This window comes from Diceros bicornis, chromosome 20, assembly GCF_020826845.1.
Source record: "Diceros bicornis minor isolate mBicDic1 chromosome 20, mDicBic1.mat.cur, whole genome shotgun sequence".
NCBI classification, from domain to species: domain Eukaryota; kingdom Metazoa; phylum Chordata; class Mammalia; order Perissodactyla; family Rhinocerotidae; genus Diceros; species Diceros bicornis.
In genome coordinates, this window is record NC_080759.1 from 4,354,457 (window position 1) to 4,373,151 (window position 18,695).

General features: G+C 55.7%; 1 protein-coding gene across 2 annotated transcripts; it reads left to right on the top strand.

Annotated features, from left to right (window-relative positions):
* Positions 1-356: 356 nt before the first annotated feature.
* RAB8A (RAB8A, member RAS oncogene family) lies at positions 357-18,052 on the top strand. Of its 2 annotated transcripts, XM_058563601.1 has the most exons (9): positions 357-515; positions 5,009-5,069; positions 6,948-7,008; positions 9,219-9,296; positions 10,797-10,886; positions 11,498-11,563; positions 13,103-13,153; positions 14,099-14,120; positions 15,445-16,283. In XM_058563601.1, the coding sequence occupies exons 1-9, from the start codon at positions 392-394 to the stop codon at positions 15,639-15,641; spliced, it is 750 nt and encodes a 249-aa protein (XP_058419584.1). In that variant the 5' UTR covers positions 357-391; the 3' UTR covers positions 15,642-16,283. The 2 variants fall into 2 exon arrangements, with proteins under 2 accessions (XP_058419584.1, XP_058419583.1); XM_058563600.1 differs by lacking the exons at positions 14,099-14,120; positions 15,445-16,283 and adding an exon at positions 16,612-18,052 and having other exon boundaries at positions 367-515.
* Positions 18,053-18,695: the final 643 nt, after the last annotated feature.

Below are 18,695 nucleotides of genomic sequence, written 5' to 3' on the forward strand. Positions count from 1 at the left end.
CGCGCGGAGCCGTTGGCGACGCACCCCCCACCCCTCCCGTCAGGGGACGGGGCGGGGCCGCCCAGAGTCCGGGAGGCGGGGACACGGGGGTGCCACGGCCCCGCCCTGATCCCCATTTGAAGCCCCTCGACTCGTCACCGCTGGCCAATCGCAGCCCGCCCTGTACCGAGCGCCAGCCAATGAGCGGCGTGCTCGGGCCGCTTCCGGCCCCGCGCCCCAGTCGCCCCTTCCCCAGCTCTGCTGGCGACGGGCGGGGCGCGGGGGCGGGCGTCAGCCGCAGTGACGCGCGACGGGCCGGGAGCCAATGGGGGGCGGGCTCCGCGCTGATGGACGGGGCCAGCGGCCAGTGGCCAGGCACTGGCCGCACTTCCCGTTGGGGAGAGAGTGTAATATGGCGAAGACCTACGATTACCTCTTCAAGCTGCTGCTGATCGGGGACTCGGGGGTGGGGAAGACCTGTGTCCTGTTCCGCTTCTCCGAGGACGCCTTCAACTCCACCTTCATCTCCACCATAGGTAGCGGGGCCGGCGAGCGGCCGGGCGCGCCCCTGACGGGCTGGGGTTGAGGGAGCGGCCGGGCCGGACTGACTGAGGGCTCTGAGAGGGTCGAGGGGGCCGGCGGGGAGAAGAGTGGCGCCTCCACCGCCGTTCGGGGGTTCCCGGGCCATGGGGAGGGCCGGGTGTCCATTTAGAGAGGCTGAGGCCTCGACCCCCAGCCCGCTTGTCTGGGAGCGTATGTCCTGGGCTGGGGTCTTGGCGCCCGTCATCTCCTGTCGTCGCAGAGGCCCTCGAAGCGGTTCTTTGGGGTCTTAACAGAAGTGGAAACTGAGGCGCGGAGAGTTGGCCATGGGAAAAGGACCGTGACATCTGACTTTGTCGAGCATTTATTGTCTGCATATCACACTCTCCAGGCCTCTGTGTTAGCTGCTGTTAGGAGCCCATCTCACGGAGGAGGAGTTTGAGGCTCGGGGAGGGCACGGGACTCGCCCAAGGTCACACAGTGTGCAGGTGACAAGGATGAGATTTGAACCCAGGTGTGTCTGACCCCAAAACTCAAGGTTCAACCATCCCAGAGAGATGCGAGCACTCACCCCCAGGTCAAGCACAGCTGATCCCCCTCGGAGCCAGGACTCCAACCTAGACTTCCCCTGCTCTTTCCTCTGGAATATTCAGGAGTTGAGCCCCTCCCCCTGACTCTGTTTCCCCTGTGGCTGAATTTCCTCTAGAAGGAATGGTGAGAGGGAGTCCTGACCCTTTTCCTGCCCAGCCTTCTGACCCAGTCAAGGTGACAGCAATGGCAAGTGACAGCTGCCTGCCCGTCATCCCCAAGGAGATGCCGGATTAAAGCTTCAGGGAGAAACTAAAATCAGCCAGTGCCACAGACAACCCTGACTTCCCTATCTCGAGGCCCAGGACACCGGTTGTCACTTTGCAGAACAGCCTTTCCCGCAGGGCCAGCCCACATTGTGGTTGAACAGAATTGGCTTACCACTCCTTGGTTCTGACGTCCACAAAAGTGGAGCTGACTTCGCCCCCTGCCACAAAAACTGCCACTGCCTACTTGGAAAGGTTTGATCTGGGGGTAACATCAGTCACAGAGTGGCCTGTGAGCCTCACTCTGGAGTGGGGAAGTGAGACAATGGTCGCCAAGCTCAGGAGTTGATCTCAAATGGAGAAAACCTAGGGAAGGGGCTTTGCTTTACCCCCGTGTAACTTGAACCCAATCGCCTTATCTCCCTGAACCCCACGATGAGCTGCTGATTCCGTCTTTGCTCTCCTCCGGAAGCGCACTTTGCAAAACACTTAGGTGCCAAATGCTGAGAAAATTAGACTGGAAATCATCATGCCTGATTTCCAGCCACCACTTGCCGTTGAACAAGCACTTGACTTCTCTGAGCCCTGTTTCTTTGGTTTAAGTGTGGTGCTTTCTGCCTTGACCAGTGCTCTGGATGGTTGAGGATCAGAACTGTACAATGACTAGGGGCTTTGTCACCACTGCCAGAGGCTGTCTAGAGGAAGCAGAATGGCTCCTGTAATGACAGCAGCCCTCCCCTGGGCACAGGTGTTTCAAATTCCTCCCCTTCCCCCACTCCAAGGTCAAACTTTGGGATAACCTTTGCATCCCCACCAGTCAAGAAGATGTTAACTCCTGGCAGGTTGTGGCTCTCTCCCAACCCAGACCTCAGTTTCCCGGCGTCGGAAATTTCTTGCTCAGCAAGAGCATTAGTGAGATCAATTTGGGAGTTGGGGTTTTTCTTTGGTTTCAAATTCTTGACCAGAAAACCCAGTCTAGCGCTTTAGGGCTCCAAGGAAGCTGGCTTCCATTTGCAGGCGAAGACGTGACTTGGGCGAGGTCGCATAGGGAGGTGAAGGTGAACTTGACCCAGGATTCTTCTCATTAGATATGTAGCTTCCTGCAGGCCTCTGTCTTCTAGGAAAGTTTAAATCACTCAGACCTTGAAGTTATGGCCTCATAATTCTTAGGCCCCATAAAATTTATACTTCCTAATTAAATTTGGTGTGTTAATATAACCCAGGAGGAGGATAGGGCAGAGTGATGCCGTGGAGCTCTGCCAATTGAACAGTACTTCTTGATTTCGTATGTCTCTGTGCATCTGTGACAGGAGGTGGGTAAAGAGACCACACTGGGCCGCTTAGTCCTGAAATACAACTTAATGCATAAAGGCGATTCTCTGTTGGCACTGAGTGTACCTCCAGGTTTTCTTTATAGATTTGGGATTAAGTGCCTGTTCATTTTCTGCCCAGGTTTCATTTTGCCAAAGCCTGTTCTCATAAGCTGCATTGATCATTAGTGGTGTGAACTTGGCCCTGTGGCTCCCTGGAATTGGTTCTGCCTAGCCTGGCTCTGCCCCCACTGCCCCTCAGGGCCTCATTTATTCATTCCTTAAGGAGATGGATGATGTAAACTGTGCGGCACCACGAAGACCCCGATGCACTTAATTCTTTCATTCAGCTGTCTTTCCCCAACGCCTCCTGCGAACCAGGCATCCGCCTCCGTGCGGGGGTTGCAGAGATGACTCGGATAAATCAGAGGGAAGCAGAAATGTAATGAGGTCTGTGCTCAAGGTGTGTGTGCAGGGCGATTGGCTTCTAGCAAATGTGTATTCAGCCCCTGCCCATGCTTAGTCATTGGAGATGCTGCCCAGAGTAAGAAGTGGGAGTCCCTGCCCTCGAGGAGCTTATTTCTAGTGGGCAGAATCCAAGTGCAGGCTTATGTTCCCTGTGGTCCCCAGGACAGCTCCTAGGTGGGCAGGGCTGGAATTAGCATCTCCATCATGGCCTGAGCCTCAAGTCAGAGATTGAGAACAAACTCCCCATGCCAAAGGCTAGGTTTGGCTATTTCCCCTCCACGCAGGCCATTCGCATCATTCCCCTCCACGCAGGCCATTCGCATCAGCAAGTTTTACTCTTGGGTTCATGGAGCAAAGAAACAAATATACGATGTCGGGGATAAGTGCATGAAGAAGAAAAAGCAAGTGAGGGGAGAGAGAATGCAGATGGTCAGGAAGGCTCCCCTGAGGAGGCAACTTGAACAGAGACCTGAGTGAAGGGAGTGGGGAGCCAGGTGGCCATGGAAAGAAAGAACATTCCAAGAGAGAAGAGAGAGCAAGCGTAAAAGCCCTGAGGCCAGAATGGGTTTGGGATCTTTAGGAATCAGCTATGAGGGGGGCATGAGCCATGGGTGCTGAGAGGTGACCAGGTTAGGCAGGACCTTGGAGCACACTGGCAACTATTTTCACTGTATTTGGGGGCCGAGGAGGCAGTGGGAAGCCACTGGAAGGTGTTTTGGGGTTTTTTGATAGTTATATTGAGATATAATTCACCTACCATACAACTCACCTACTTAAAGTGTACAATTTGGTATATTCACAGAGTTGTACAATTATCACCACAGTCAATTCTAGAACATTTTCATTATTCCAAAAAGAAACCCCAAACTCTGTAGTCACCCCGCCTGCCAATCTCCCCATTCCCTCCACAGCCCCTGGCAACCACTAATCTCCTTTCTGTCTCTCTGGATTTGCCTGTTCTAGACATTTCATATGAGTGGAATCATACAGTATGTGGTCTTTTGTGTCTGGTTTCTCTCACTGAGCACAATGTTTTTGAGGTTCATCCATGTTGTAGCGTGTGTCAGAGCTTCATTCCGTTTTATGGCTGAGTAATATTCCCTTGTATGGATATACCACATTTTGTTTAACCACATTTTGTTTATCTATTGGTCTGTTGGTGAACACACTGGAAGGTTTGGAGCAGGGGTTAGCTTTGTAACATGGTTGAATTTGTGTTTTTGAAAGCTGGGGAGGTGACTGAGGGGGCAACAGTGGGAGCCTGGAGAGCAGCCAAGGAGGCCAAGAGGTCGCCCTCATCCTGAGGAAAGGGAACTAAAGCCCGTGGGTGGGAGAGAAGGAGGGCAGGATCAGGAAGGCTTCTTGGGGGCTGACCTTCTAGCAGATCTTAAAGGAGAAGGGGAAGTTTGCCAGGCTGATGGGCGGGTGGAGTGGGGCCCCTGGCAGAGAAGGACCAGCATGTGTGAAAACTGGAGACCCATGTGTATCATAGTGCATTGAGGGGCCCAGTGCACCGTGTGCTTGGAGGGCCAGGTGCAGGGTGGCGGGAATCGTGGGTCTGTGACCTGCCAAGGGCTCTGTTGGGCCCACTCGGCAAGCTACCTGTGGGGGAGGGAAGAGAGCAAGGCTTTGGCACCTGAGCTGCTCAGGTTTGCCCAGCAGCTCTGCCAGCTGCCAGCTTCGCTCTGAGAAGCTCCTGTCCCCCTTGGAGCCTCAGCTTCCCCTTCCATGAGGGGAGCAAGTTCTGCAGCTGCCTCCACATTCGTTGTGGGGATTCCGAGATTCCACGCGCACATCACCGGGTAGGTGCTCCCTAAGCCGTGGCTGCTGTTCCCTGCACAGGTTGGCAGTGCCTGCCTCAGAGGCAGCTTGGGAAATGGGCTGACAGTAATGTGCCTCTTTTTTCTTTTCTTTAAGGAATTGACTTTAAAATTAGGACCATAGAGCTCGATGGCAAGAGAATTAAACTGCAGATATGGTAAGAGTCGCTGTCTTCATCAGCCCCTTCGCCTGGCAAGCACTTCAAGTCAGAAGCCCCTGGTGCCCCCTCCCCCTGCCCTGTGACCATGGCCTCCATCTCTTTGTGCCCAGCCAGACACATCAGGCTTTCTTCAGAAGCCCCAGGAGCTGTACTCTTCTGGTTGCTGGGGCCCAGAGTCTGTTCCAGCACCTTCTGGGGACATAGCTACAATCCCGCTTAGCTCAGCATTCTGATGTGGGCACAGCCTGGGCTTCAGAGCAGCCTGCCTCCATTGAACTCGGAGAGAGCCCTCTGTGGCTGGCGGAGGTGAAGGCTGCCAGGATGATGAGATGCCCCAGCCGGGCTTTGTTTCTGAGACTGTCAGCTTGCTGAAGAAGGCCTGATATCGCTTCCTCTTTTCTCTCCCGGGGAAGCCCAGGCCTCACTTCCTAGTGCGCAGCCCTGAAACCCCATAACCAAAAATAAGCTGAGACCACGCCTGGTAATGAGGCCTGTTTCCATTCCGCTCACCTGGGGCTGACTTCCCGTGCCATGTAGAGTTAGAGAAGCTGTGAGTTCCCGTCACTGACGCTGACTGTGGGCTGCTGACCACTGCACTAGGAACACTGAGCTCAGATGGTCAGGTGTCAGGGAGTCCCGCCCTGTAGCCACATCACTTGCAGGGAAGCACAAGGCCCGTGCAAAATAAAGAGAAGCCACATTTGGGAGGGCGGCACGGTCCCTCCATTCCAGGCAGGTGCTGGTGGGTGGGAGGGAGCCCGTGAGATGCGCTGTGAGATGGCTGTCCTCCCTGCAGCCCACTGGCCTCCTCAAGTCTCGGCGTGACCGTCACCCCACTTGCCGCGTGGGTCCCCTCCACTTCAGTGGTGTTCACCTCTGAATCTGACTTCAGAATTGAAATGTGAATGAGGCCTGACGCCTTGTCAGTCCTACACAGCTCAGTAGTCAGTCTGTCTGCGTTGTAAGTTACGAGCCATGGAAGTTCCTCGCCTCCAAATATGTTGTAGCCTCAGTGCCCAAGTCCAGAGTGGCACTGTGTTAGCAAGCGGAAGCTTCGCTTTCCCATCCTCCCGTTTTCCTGCTTCTGCTCTTAGCAGTCTCAATGGGGTTAGTGACTTTCTTAAAACTCTTCTGGACCAGGCCCACAGTTGAGAATAAAATGATTGTAACCACTAATGTTGCCTGCTGTTGGGAGCAGAGAGTCCGCTTAGCCCCAAATGAGGTGCTTCTCTGCCGTCCAGACGTGCAGAGCCCTGCAGGGGCGCGGGAGGAGCCTTGGGCCCCGAGACAAAAGACATGGGTCTGGCTCTGCAGCTGATCAGTGAGGTCACCTTTACACCACAGGCTGAATACCCTCTGCCAGAAGCCGGGCTGGGCATGGGCGTGTCTCCCCCGGCTGTCGCCTCTGTACCGATGAGGAAGGACTTTCCCCCTGGCCTCCACCAAGGTGGTGAGTGTGGAAGTGCTTCCTGAGCCCCACCGAGCTGGCCTGGCTCAGCCCATGAGCGAGGGCTGTGTTTTCATGCCACATGAGCAGCCCCTTCCACATGCAGGGTCCATGCCCGACCTTGGCTCTTCTGTGATGCAGAAACCACAGGGAGAATCCCCAGGCAGCCAAGGTGCAGAAGACGAGATCGCATGCGGGCAGTGACTAAGTGGGGGCTCTGCCACGTCCCCAGTTGGGAGATGTTAACCCACCCGAGCCACAGTTTCCTCTAAGAAGAGGGAGAATGGGGGTGCTGCCCCACAGCAGGACGATCAGTCAGGAGATGATCGTGAGAAGGCCAGGCATCCATCCCAGGTCAATGCCCCTCCTTGCCACTGTGATGATGATTAGCATTTGGCGTCGCTAACATCCTATCTTCTCCTTTTTAGGGACACAGCTGGTCAGGAGCGATTTCGGACCATCACAACAGCCTACTACAGGGGCGCAATGGTATGGGTTGGGTTTTTTTGTTTTTGTCTTTTTTTAAGTCAAAATGAACATCATTGCCTTGGATACTGAAACCTGGATGTCTCTGGGGAGCCCACGCTCTGGCTCCTCAGAAGTCCTTGGTCCCTGGTTAGTGTTAGGAAAAGGCTGTGCGCCCCACCCTTGCCCCCAGGCACATACATGCCTTCTGGCTTCAGAGACAATGCAGGGTTTAAGGAAACCTGATTCTTTGGGAATGAAGGAAGACACAGGAAGCCAGTTCTTCCAGGTGAGGTCAGTGAAATCAGAGATGGCATGCCCTGACACTTAGGCCCGCGTCAGTCTCTATGGAATTTGCTACCGAAAACTTGAAGCTTGTCCAGGAGCTGACTTGTTCTGGGCTGTTGGCCGTTATATTTGGTGCCTGGGCCTGAGGCGGGATGACTTGATAAGACTTGTTTGTCATCCCTCAAGTATTTTCACCGAGGCCCTTCTCCAGGCCAGGCCTGAGCTAGATGCAGAGGGAGACCTGGAACGGGCCAGGGTCCTGCCCTCGAGGCCCTGAGCAGCTCATGCACCTGGCAGCTGTGCACAAAAAGGGGCACTTGGGGCCAGAGGGAGCAGAGGGCAGAGCCCCAGGATCCAAGGTTGGCACCCAAGGTTGCCCGGGGTCACCTCTGAGCTCCGTGTCCTGACCTCGGGGGTGGAGGACAGGCCTGTGTCCTGGCAGCAGTGAGGGTAGATGGCCATCTCCCCACTCCCAGCTCCCACTGTGCCTCGCCTTTCCATGGTGCACCCTGTCATTTAACTGCGGAGACCCCTGTGTTCTCTGCTAGGTCGTGAGCTCCATGAGGGGAGGGCCACGTCTGGGTCACTGCCACATGCTCTGTGCCTGGGACCTTGCTGGGTTTGCAGCCAGGGCTTGGGAGGTACTGATGGATGGCAGAAATGCGTGGCAGCGTTAAGTATTTAGAGCATTCCACACAGCGTCTGAAACACAATAGACACTCAGTCACGTGGGTTGTAACCTTAGCACGCACGCCTCATTAAAATTAATTTACTAATTTCGCCTCACCTGGCTGTGCTCTGGGGGAGCAGGGGCCTTGGGGCGCTGGGGTCTTGGGGAGCTTCTCTGTGGCCTCAGGTAGGTCCTGGCCCTCTCTAGGCTGAGATAGCCCCCACCGCCCCGTTCACAGAGCCCTTCCCTGTCCCAGGCACTGGGTCCAGGTCTTGGCCATAAACCCCTGATTTGGGGCACCATGGTCATCCTCGTTTTACAGACGGGGAATCTGAGGCTAGGTGGGGTTCCATGCAGAGGGCAGATGGATGGGCCAGTACCAGCTGGCTGTCCCCAGTATCCACATCCTCAGCCAGCCCCTGATGAGGCTAGACTGAGCCATCTGTAAGACCCTGTCCAGTCCCAAGATGATTGTGGCTGGCAGTGCTTCTAGACCTGTGCTAACCCATATGGAAGCCACCAGCCAGATGCGGCAGTTTGAATTTAAATCGGTTAAAATAGGAAATCCTGCCCTTGGGTCACACCAGCCACATTTCAGGTGTCCCAGAGCCACATGTGGCCAGCAGCAACCATGTGGGACAGTGCAGAGAACATAGCCACCGCTGCAGCCCCATCATCACCTCAGTCCTCATGGCAGTAGACCCTTGGGTCCCAAATTAGGTGTCCCATGTCACATTGTGAGCTTATAGACATCCCACTGCAGTGCCTGGCACCTGATAGGCGTCAGACGAGGGGTGATCCTGGGGTGTCCAGAGGAAGCGGCGCTGGCTGAGCCCGGGAGGTGCCTTGGGCAGGGCAGGGGGTGAGTGAGGATGTGCAGGAGGCTGAGCACAGCAGAGGGTCAGCAAGAAGGGGGAGCACAGTGGGCGACAGGGTTGTGGAACATAGTGTGCAGGACAGGGAGCTGAGGGAGGGGAGGCCGGGAGGTCAGTGGGACCTCGAGGGCTGTGGGGCATGTGGGCCATACTCATTCTGCTGGCAGTGGGGGGCCACCAGGGCTCATTTGTAAGAGCAGGTGTGGTGGGGTCTGGTCTAGGGGCAGAGGGGCACCTCAGTAGCCAAGGGGGCAAGACTGGAGCCTCGGAGACCAGGGAGGGAGAAGAGGGAGCTGGCGGGGAGGGTGTCCTGTGGGGTCCCTGCTGCCCCACATTGTTGGGGCCTCCCCCTCAGAGGGCTTGCAGCTTGTCCAGAGCGTGTGTCTGTCTCCCCCGCTCAGGGCATCATGCTGGTCTACGACATCACCAACGAGAAGTCCTTCGACAACATCCGGAACTGGATTCGGAACATTGAGGAGGTAAGGCTCATGGCTCCTCACATGCACAGGAACTTCCCCCACATCCTCTTCTTGCTCCTCACCCCAGAGCCCTTGGTTTATAGATGAGGTCACTGAGGCACACAGACACCTAGAAGGGACCTGCCACAAGCCCCACAGCTGAGGGTGTAGTCAGAGCAGGAACTGGAACCCAGGCAGTCCACCCCAGAGACCACATGCTGGCCTGGCCTCATCACAGACTAGCCCCAAGAGCCTGTTTCCCCACCTGGGCTGTCGGCTTTGGCAGTGTCACCACCATGAGAGAAGGGGCATCCGAGTTGTCGGTTACCACGCGCATTTGGTGCTTTCTGGAGAAGGAAGGTTCCAGAACCACCATGACCCTTGTATTCGGTGGGTGTGGTGAGAAGACGTGTCAGGTTGTACTTTGAGCTACAGCAGAGCAGGGTGTGAGCTGGCTGGTGTGAGCTTCCTGTGTCCAGGCCAGCAGCATGGCACTGCTGCTGCCTGTGAAAGGAGACCTGGCACGGTGGAGGGAGGAGGAGGTGGCCGGCCCCACCTCCCTGGGCCAAAGCCAGTGTCATCACCTGCCCGCTCCTCAGAGAGCTGACCTTCGCCCCAAGGCCTTGGGTGACAGCACTTGCAGCTTTCACCCCTGCCAGGTGGGGCCTCGGGTCTGAGGCACGGCCAGAGAACTTGACCCATCCATAAAGCCCCAGGGAACGGTCTGGTCACTGCCGGCCTGACATTTATGAGCAGCTGCACCAGGCCGCCTCCCCGACGACCCCACTTTTGCTGGCGGAGGCTGCACTCTGGCTGAGGAGGAGGAACTGCTCCCCTTGGTCTTTGTGGAAGCTCTGTTTCTGGCCAGTAGGCAAGAGGGTCGTGGGTTAGCAGTAAGTTAGGCAGGGAGCGGTGCAGTGCGTTCACTGACACCAGAAAGAAGTAGGTCTTTTCCAATACCCCTATCCTTCAGGAAGTGCACACCCCTTCACTGGGGGAGGGTTGGAGGAAGGAGCCGTTTTCAGGCGTGAGGGCAGAGTTAAGGGGACACTGGGGTTGGCATTCGTTGGGGGCTATGACCACTCCAGGCATGGCCAGTTTCGGAGCCCAAAGAGAGTGGGCTGGAGCTGGGCAGAAGGTCCCAGGACAACAACTAGGGCCTCCAGCAGAGGAACCAGGGAGGGAGGCAGGTGCAGAGGGTACCACCCACAGACCCTGCCGTGAGCCCAAGGATGGGCACGGGAGCCTGGTTGACACAGGCTGTAGAGAAGCTGTCCTCAGCGGCCAGAAAGCGTGCGCTTGGTCAGAGTAGCAGCCAGAACCCTGGACTCAGTCCTGGCTTTGGCTGTGTGGCATGGGACAGGCCACTCAGCCTCTCTGAGCTTCAGCTTGTCATCTGCGCAGGGATGTGCCTAGCAATCCCGACCCCACCACTCTCATTTCAGGAGACGGGCTGGGGGTTGGCCCGTAGTCCAGTCTGACGGTGCCTCTCACCTCCCTGTCTGCCCCTCTCGCCCTCAGCACGCCTCTGCAGACGTCGAAAAGATGATCCTCGGCAACAAGTGCGATGTGAACAACAAGAGACAAGTTTCCAAGGAACGGGGAGAAAAGGTGGGCATGGTGGCCAGCTTGGGCCTGGCACTGCCAGCACCTGGGGGCAGAGACCTTGGGGTTTTAGGGTTTCCCGCATGGAGGCCAGCCCTGCCCTGGAGCGCCCGCCAATTGCTCCCTGACGAAAAGCCAGGCTTTGGGGGAGAATCCCTCACAATCTTTATGAGCATAAGGTGACCCACCACCTGGCTTGTCCAAGACCCCAGGGGGTCCCAGGACAGAGAACTTTGCCGGGCACACCGGGATGAGTCGCAGCAGGGCACGTGCTGTGGGAAGAGCGGATGGAAAAAACACTCCTGGCTGGGCTCCCAGCTAAAGACTGCAAGCTGTGAGGGCTTTCAGGGTGCTTTCTGCATGCTCCCGTACGGCATTGTGTGGGACCCGTTGAGGCACAGGGAGTAGAGGACGTAGCCGTGGTCTGAGCCGGGCCTCCTCCACCCTCCTGCCAGGGACATTCACCACCTGCACTCCACTGGTGACTCGAGGGAGCAGTCCAGGAGGTCAAATCAGTGGCCCTGGACCTCCCACTTTGTGCTCCCCACTCAGGGTGCTGCGTGGGGGTGAGGGGTACCTGGTGACTGACGTGCATGTTTGTGTCTCCTCCCTCACAGTTGGCCCTGGACTATGGAATCAAGTTCATGGAGACCAGCGCCAAGGCCAACATCAACGTGGAGAACGTGAGTGCTGCGCCCTGTTGGGAGACACAGGCCTAAAGCGCTGGCCCTTTGAGGCTGAGAGACGGCTGCACCCTGTGGGGAGGCTCTGCCAGAGGGACTGGCCACAGGCTCCAGCCTGCCACTTCCTGGGCACTGCCATGTGCCAGGCCCCTTAGAGGCCCAGGGGAATCGCCCCCGTGTTCTGACATCAGCAGGTGCAGGCCCCAGCAGGGCACCTACAGCATTATCATACGAGCTCTTGGACAGCCCTGGGGAACAGGCACACTTTTGCAGATGGGGAAACTGAGGCTTAGAGAGTCCCAGCTGGCTGGCGCCCAGGCCTGGCTCCAGGTCTGTGCCCTCAGCCACACCACCCACACGGACAGGCCCCGTCACAAGCCCAGATAGAATAGGGGCCGTGACCAAGCCTGGGCCCAGGCTGCTCTTTCCTCTCCACAGATGACACCAGCCTTGCAGCTGACCTGCCTTCCCTCCATCTCACCGTCCCAGTGATCCTTCCAAAGTGGATCTTCCATGTCACTCCCCACCCCGAACCCTGTGCGTGACACAGGAGGCTCTCCCTGGCTGACCCCAGCCTGTGTGTACTGCCACGGCTCGGGCCTCACCCACTGTTCTCCATCCCGGGCTGCTTGTGCCACATCCTCCTCTGAGCCTTTGCTGCTGTCCCTTCCCTCACAGCCCCTTTTCCATCAGGGCCCATCCCAAGTGGCCCCTCCCCAGGGAAGACTCTGCTGTCCGCCAGACCCTTAGACCCACCCTTCTAGGCATCCCCTCTCCCCGAGCCACTCTCCATGACAGAACTTCTCATGTCACAGTGTTGTTTGCTAAGACTGCCTCTCCCACCAAACCAGGAGCCCTCGGGGGCAAATGCTGAGGCTGAGTCATCTCTGTGTGAGGCCCAGGGGCAGGGTCGTGCCAGAGTGGGGTGTGTAGGTATTTGCAGCAGAGTGGATGAGGGCGGGGAGGAAGTGGTCAGGAGGCTGCGATGCAGGCGGCAGCCTAGGGCCAGCCAGCTGGATCTGTCGCCTCCATGGGAAGATGAACCTGTCACCCGTCCCCGCCCTTCCAGGCTTCCCTGCCGGGCCAGGACCCAAAATGAAGCTTATTTGGCCAAAGAGCCGCCTGTCTTTCTCTCTGCCCTGCCCGTCAGAAGGGAGGCAAAGCGGACAGACTGAGCACAGGAGTCAGGGAGGGAGAGCTGGGTCCTCCTCCTGGATCCTTGCCGATTGGTCAGTTAACCACTGGGTGCCTTCAGACAAGTCACTTGGCCCCTCTGAGCCTCAGTTTCCTCTTTGACCAATTGAGGGTGATCCCACCTCCCAGGGTCAGGGGACATGGTGGTCCAGGTGGGCAGGGGTAGCCTGGTAGGGGCAGGAGATCGGGCTGGACAGGTGAGACCTACACCCAGGAAGCCGCCCTAACGTTGTTCCCCCACCCGCCCCGCTGTCCCACCACGCCCACCCCACAGGGGCAGCCGGGAACCACCAAGCGCAGTCTGCTCCCCGCTCCAGGGGTACTAACAGTGTGTTTCTTCCACAGGCATTTTTCACTCTCGCCAGAGACATCAAAGCAAAAATGGACAAAAAATTGGTGAGTGTGTCTCCTTCCCAGATCCCCGCACAGGTCCCTGTTGGAGCCGGCCAGCCTCGGCCTCAGTGGTATGTCGCGTCCTCCGGCAGGTCCTGCTTTTTTGGGCCCTGCCGGACCTGGGAGGGCGTGGCTGGGAAAGAGGGAGGGGTTAGCAGGTGTGGTTGGGGCATTGCCCAGACATGTTCATCAGTTCCGTCCTTCCTCCGTGGCCTGGAGCTCCTCTGCACCAGGTGCTGCCCACTGAGCACATGGGCTAGCAGAGGCTACATGGCCTTTTCCATCCTGCTCGGGAGATGGTGGCCCCCAGCAACTCTGTGTCTGACAGTTGCTGGCTTTCCATCCTGACAAGTCTGGCAGCTCCATAGCCTTTTTCTCCCCTCCAACCCTCAAGTCTGCAGGTTGTGACGGCTCTACGACCTTCAGTGGGTCCCAGGGCCCTGAGGCCTCCAGGAGGTCCTGCCTAAATCCTTCCCCATCCACCCTTCCATTCATTTCCAGCTTTTTGTTTACCACATGAACAGTTTCATGGTCCCCAGCACTCAACATAACTAGTGCATTCTTGGTCGAGTCTAAACCCTTGACTGTACTTCAGGCGTGTTTAGTGCCTAAGCGCTATTGGGAGTCTCTCCAGAGCCTCGGTTCTGGCGGCCGCTCTTTCCCGGCCAGGTGACTCTCCCCATTGTCTGAAATAAGAGCATAAACTCTCTGTTTGTGGCTCATCTTATGTCTAGTCATACAAGCTTGCAGATATGATACAAAACGCCGTTCAAGTAGGTCACGTCTGATTTAAAACAAATAAATTTTCGTAATTCTAAGATGCCATGATTGAATTTTAAGGCACATGATCAATTTAATAGCAGCTCTTTGGCCAAAATGGGAAACAGCCTATGTAAACCAATGTACTTTTCTTACAAAAACTTTCTTACAATTGTAATTTTCTTACAGTTCTTTTCCCTTCAATCTGACGGTAAAATTTTGATTGTTGATGATCCTTCTGACTCACTTTTGCCCACCGGCAGTTACACTGAGCATCACGGTGAGACTCTGCCCGGCTTTTGGTACTGGCCTGCTGATTGCCACCACAATGTGCCATATCCTTCCTAGACATAGATTATAAAGCGCTGATGCACAGCCATAATCCTTGTGATTTCTCTTTTTCTTAACTGAATTGGAAATCAACAGCAGTTAAATTCTACTCATTTTCTACCACTTTGTTTAAATCCAGGGTTGCAGCCCTACCCCACTTCATATCTGTCTATTTTTGTTGAAATATAATTGACGGATAGTGTTGTGTAAGTTAGGGGTGTGCAACGTGTTGAGTTGATACATTACACGTTTCAATATAATTACTACAGTAGCGTTAGCTAACACCTTTACCACATCACATAATTATCACTTCTTTGGGTTGAGAACAGTTAAGATCTAGTCTTGTAATAACTTTGAACTTTATAATGCAGTATTGTTGACTATCATCACTACGCTGTGCATTCATTCTCCAGAACTTGTTTGTCTGCTAGTTGGAAGTTCGTATCTGTCTTTTACATCACTGATACAGCCAGCTCTGTGCATGCCCCACACCCTTCTCTCTTGAGAGTGTCACAGAAAGCTGGGCTTTGCCAACGCCCACCCCACTCCCCGACCTCTGGCGCTCTCCCCGTCAGCACAACCCTGTCCTCCCCACTGCGCTGAGGGCAGACTGCACACCGCACGCCAGGCCCCCTGGGCTCAGGCTCTGGCTGCTGCCCCCGACTCCACCCTGTCACTGCATCGCTCCCTCTGCTCTGGTCACGCTGGCCTTTTCTGGTTCTGGGAGCACCTCGTGTTCATTTGGACTTTCTTTCCCCTCCACCCAGTGCTCCCCCCTTGCATTAGGGTCCTAGGGCTGCTGTAACAAATTCTTGTGACAAACTTAGCAGCTTAAACAGCACACGTTTATTATCTCAATGTTCTGGAGGTCAGGAGTCTGAAACAGGTCTCACCGGGTAAGGTCGAGGTGTCAGTGGGGCTGCATTCGTGTCTGGAGGATTCAGGGAAGAATCCATTTCATTGCCTTGTCCAGCTGCTAGAGGCCACTGCATTGCTTCCCGAGTGACCCCTTCCTCCATCTTCCAGGCCAGCCACTCAGCATCTCTCTGACCCTGCTTCCATCATCACCTTCTTGGACCATGGCTGGGAAAGTTCCTCTGCTTTAAGGGTTCTTGGAATAAGTTAGATTGGGCCCACATGGATGATGCAGGATGCTCTTCTCCCTCACCTCAGTCACATCTGCAGAGTCCCTCCTGCCATGTCAGGTAGCACACTCACAGGTTCCAGGGATGAGGGCGTGGACATCGTTGAGGGCAGTTACTCTGCTGACCATGCCCCTGGACCGTCCCTGGCCTCACTCCCTCCCTCCATGAGGTCTCTTTTCAGACATAGCCATCAAAACACACCTCTGCACTGCTCTGCTTTCCTCTCGTTACTCCCCACTGTGGGACATCACTGCTGACTTGTTTCCCCATGGGATCTCCGTCCCCTGGTCCAGTGTGAGCTCCCCAACGCAGGGGGCTCTTGTTCACCACTGCGTGTCAGTGCCCACAGAAGCGCGTGGCACAGCACAGGCATGTGATAGTTATTGTTGAATAAATTCAGGTTTTACCTAAGCTGAAAAATGAGGAGGAATTAGTCAAAGAAAAGGGGACCAAACCTTCCAAACAAGGTTTTAAGTTCCCGGGTTCGGCAGGGGCCGGATCACAGAGGCTTTCAATGCCGGGCGACAGCACTGATGGGTTTTCAGTAAGGCTTGAGTGGACGAGATCAGAGCTTAGGGCTTACATCACCTGCAGCAGGGCAGAAGGGGAACCATGGGGAGGTGCTGAGCCAGAGCCCCAGCACAGGGACACACAGACCAGCTGAGTGTGAGTGGCTTTGGGACCTCGAACCCACCAGATCCCAAGGGACAGAGTCTTTCTGCTGCCCCTCGGCTGCCTCACTGTTAGGTGCTCAGCACAGAAGGGGAGAAAGATGGAAAGAAGGATGGAGGGGCAGGTGAATGCTGAGAAGGAAGTGGGGAAAGCAGAGAGGAAGAAGATGAACAAGCAGATGGTTAGAGAGATGTTGAGAGGATAATGAAAGGGTGGGGAGGTGAACAAGTGATTGGAAGGAGGAATGGTTGGAAGGGGTGGTGGGTGGGTAGCAGATGGAAAGCAGGTCTGCAGGCTTGTGAAAGGTGAATTGTCAGTGGGAAGGGACACTTGGATGGATAGATGATGGAAGGGGATGGTGGGATGGATAGTAGGTTGGATGGAAGGGAATAGACAGGTGGATGGTTGGTTGGAAGGTGACGGATGGATGATAGTTGGGAGGCGATGGATGGATAGATAGACTGGTAGATGGATCATTCGTTAGCAAGCTAGTTGGTTAAGAGATGTAATGCTGATGATGCTCAGCCATAACCTCAGAAAACCTTGTCATTTCAGGAAGGCAACAGCCCCCAGGGGAGCAACCAGGGAGTCAAAATCACACCAGACCAGCAGAAGAGGAGCAGCTTTTTCCGATGTGTTCTTCTGTGAGGAACGCTGCCTTATTCTGAGCCCCGCTCACCGAGCTGACTGTGCCTGTCCTGAGTGAGCCCCTCACTCAGCCAGGGCCCTCCCGCTGCGATGCCCCCTGCCGTGCTGCGGTCACCGGGCCCCACGGCCACCAGAACACAATTGAGAAATTGTTTATTTTAGTAACTGTCTGATCTTTTTCAACTCTGGAGATGGAGTAAGTTAAGAATTTGCTATTTTTCCTGCAACGTCCACTGAACGGGCCCATGCATCGTGTAACTAGAGAGAGATTGAGTCAAGGCGTGACTGCCAGCAGCAGCCAGCGTAGCAGCCTCCGTCGCTGGGCCTGGACACAGCGAACCCCCACCGGAAAGCCCATCCATGTCCCCCGCCACAGAAGCGAGGCCCCCAGAGGCCAGCGATGGTTCCGGGAGTGCCGGGCTCTGCACCCTGTGCCGGGCGACTCACATCAGGCCCAGGAAGCATCTGCCCAGCAGGCCAAACGCCCGCTTCACCTCTTCTTTCAGTTTTGGACAAGTGACAAAAACCGTTATTTTTTTTCCCTCTCTCTTTCCTTTTTAAGTGTCAAACCAAAGGGAAGCACAAATTAAGGAAATTCTGAGGAAAGAAGCACAGGGTCGTTTTTCCTGTTCACCGCCAGGTTTTGGTCTGTAGTCCAGCCAGGCCTCGGGCATGGTCAGCAGGCCTCTCGACAGTCCCCATCTGAGCACCGAGAGGACACCGTACACGCCACAGGTGACCCCGAAAACGCAACCACACACGGTCCACCTGCAATTGGGGCACCTGCCTCTCAGACCCCAGATACCCCCCTGCTCTTCGTCCCCCCACCCTCTCCAAATCGGACGTTCTTTCTAGCTAAGATTTTTATTTTTTCAGATCCGTAGTGCCGTGAAGTGATTCCGTCTTTGCTTTCTAATGGCAGACCCAGGTGGTCGGGAACGTGTGCACACCGTGGCTGGACATGACTGAGAGCGTGAGGCAGCGCCTGGCATGGGCCAAGGCGCAGGGTGGCCCACGCGACAGACTGACCGCAAAGCTGTCTGGGTTAGTTTTTAACTGCCGTCACCCGGTTCTGTTTTGACAGCTCTGCCTTCCCATAGAGACTGTGCTGTTGGGACCAACCAGGTAACCAGTTTGGAGGGGTGTCACCAGGGAGCCTTTATGTTTCTTTCTCTTCCCTCTACCCCCAAGCTGCTGTCAATCCAGGCCGTTGGCATCATAGTTTCTTCTTTTTGGAATTAAAACCAACATACCAGCCATAGTCTGCTCTTCCTGGGATCTCTTAACATGCTCTGTTTACATCAATAAATGCACTTGAGGAAAACAAATTAAAGCTCGTTTGAAAGTTCCCAGATTTGTACGTCCACATTTTCCCTGTAGGTACACGGATTGGCCTGGTGTTGGATGGGGGTTTCACAGGATGCCCGTTATTTGAAACGCAGCCCAGGTGGGTGGGGCCTCACGTCTGGACTAGGTCCAAGTACAGGCAGTGGGTTACCCCAGGCTCTGAGGAGGTGACACCATTATCAAAAGATTGACTTGGGAAAATTAGCTTCCCACCCTTCCCCCACATCCCTGCCCCCACGTTGCTGGAAGACGGAGGGGTGTCCCTACTCACAGCTCCACTTGAGTACACCATGTCCTCTGCTGGACCTGTCGGGCAACATCAGTCCCCAGCATGCCACCAGGATCCTCTTGTCTTGGTCCCTGCTGGCCGCCTTGTGCCAAGTTGAGCACTTGGTTCCGCGCCTGGTTCCGAGTTCGTATCCTCACCTCTGGAGAGTATCCATCCGCCCGGGATCCCTCCTCCCCTGGCTTCTGGCATGCGGCTCGGCCACCACTTGCCTCCCACCTCCCCCGTGGCTCTTTTCAGGGCCCCCTTCTCCAGACTGGCTTCCCAGAGGGTTCCTTCCATTCTGTTGGGTGTCCCCAAGACCACCCCCAGGTTCACTGGTTCACTAGGACTTGGCATATAGCTGATGTATTACAGC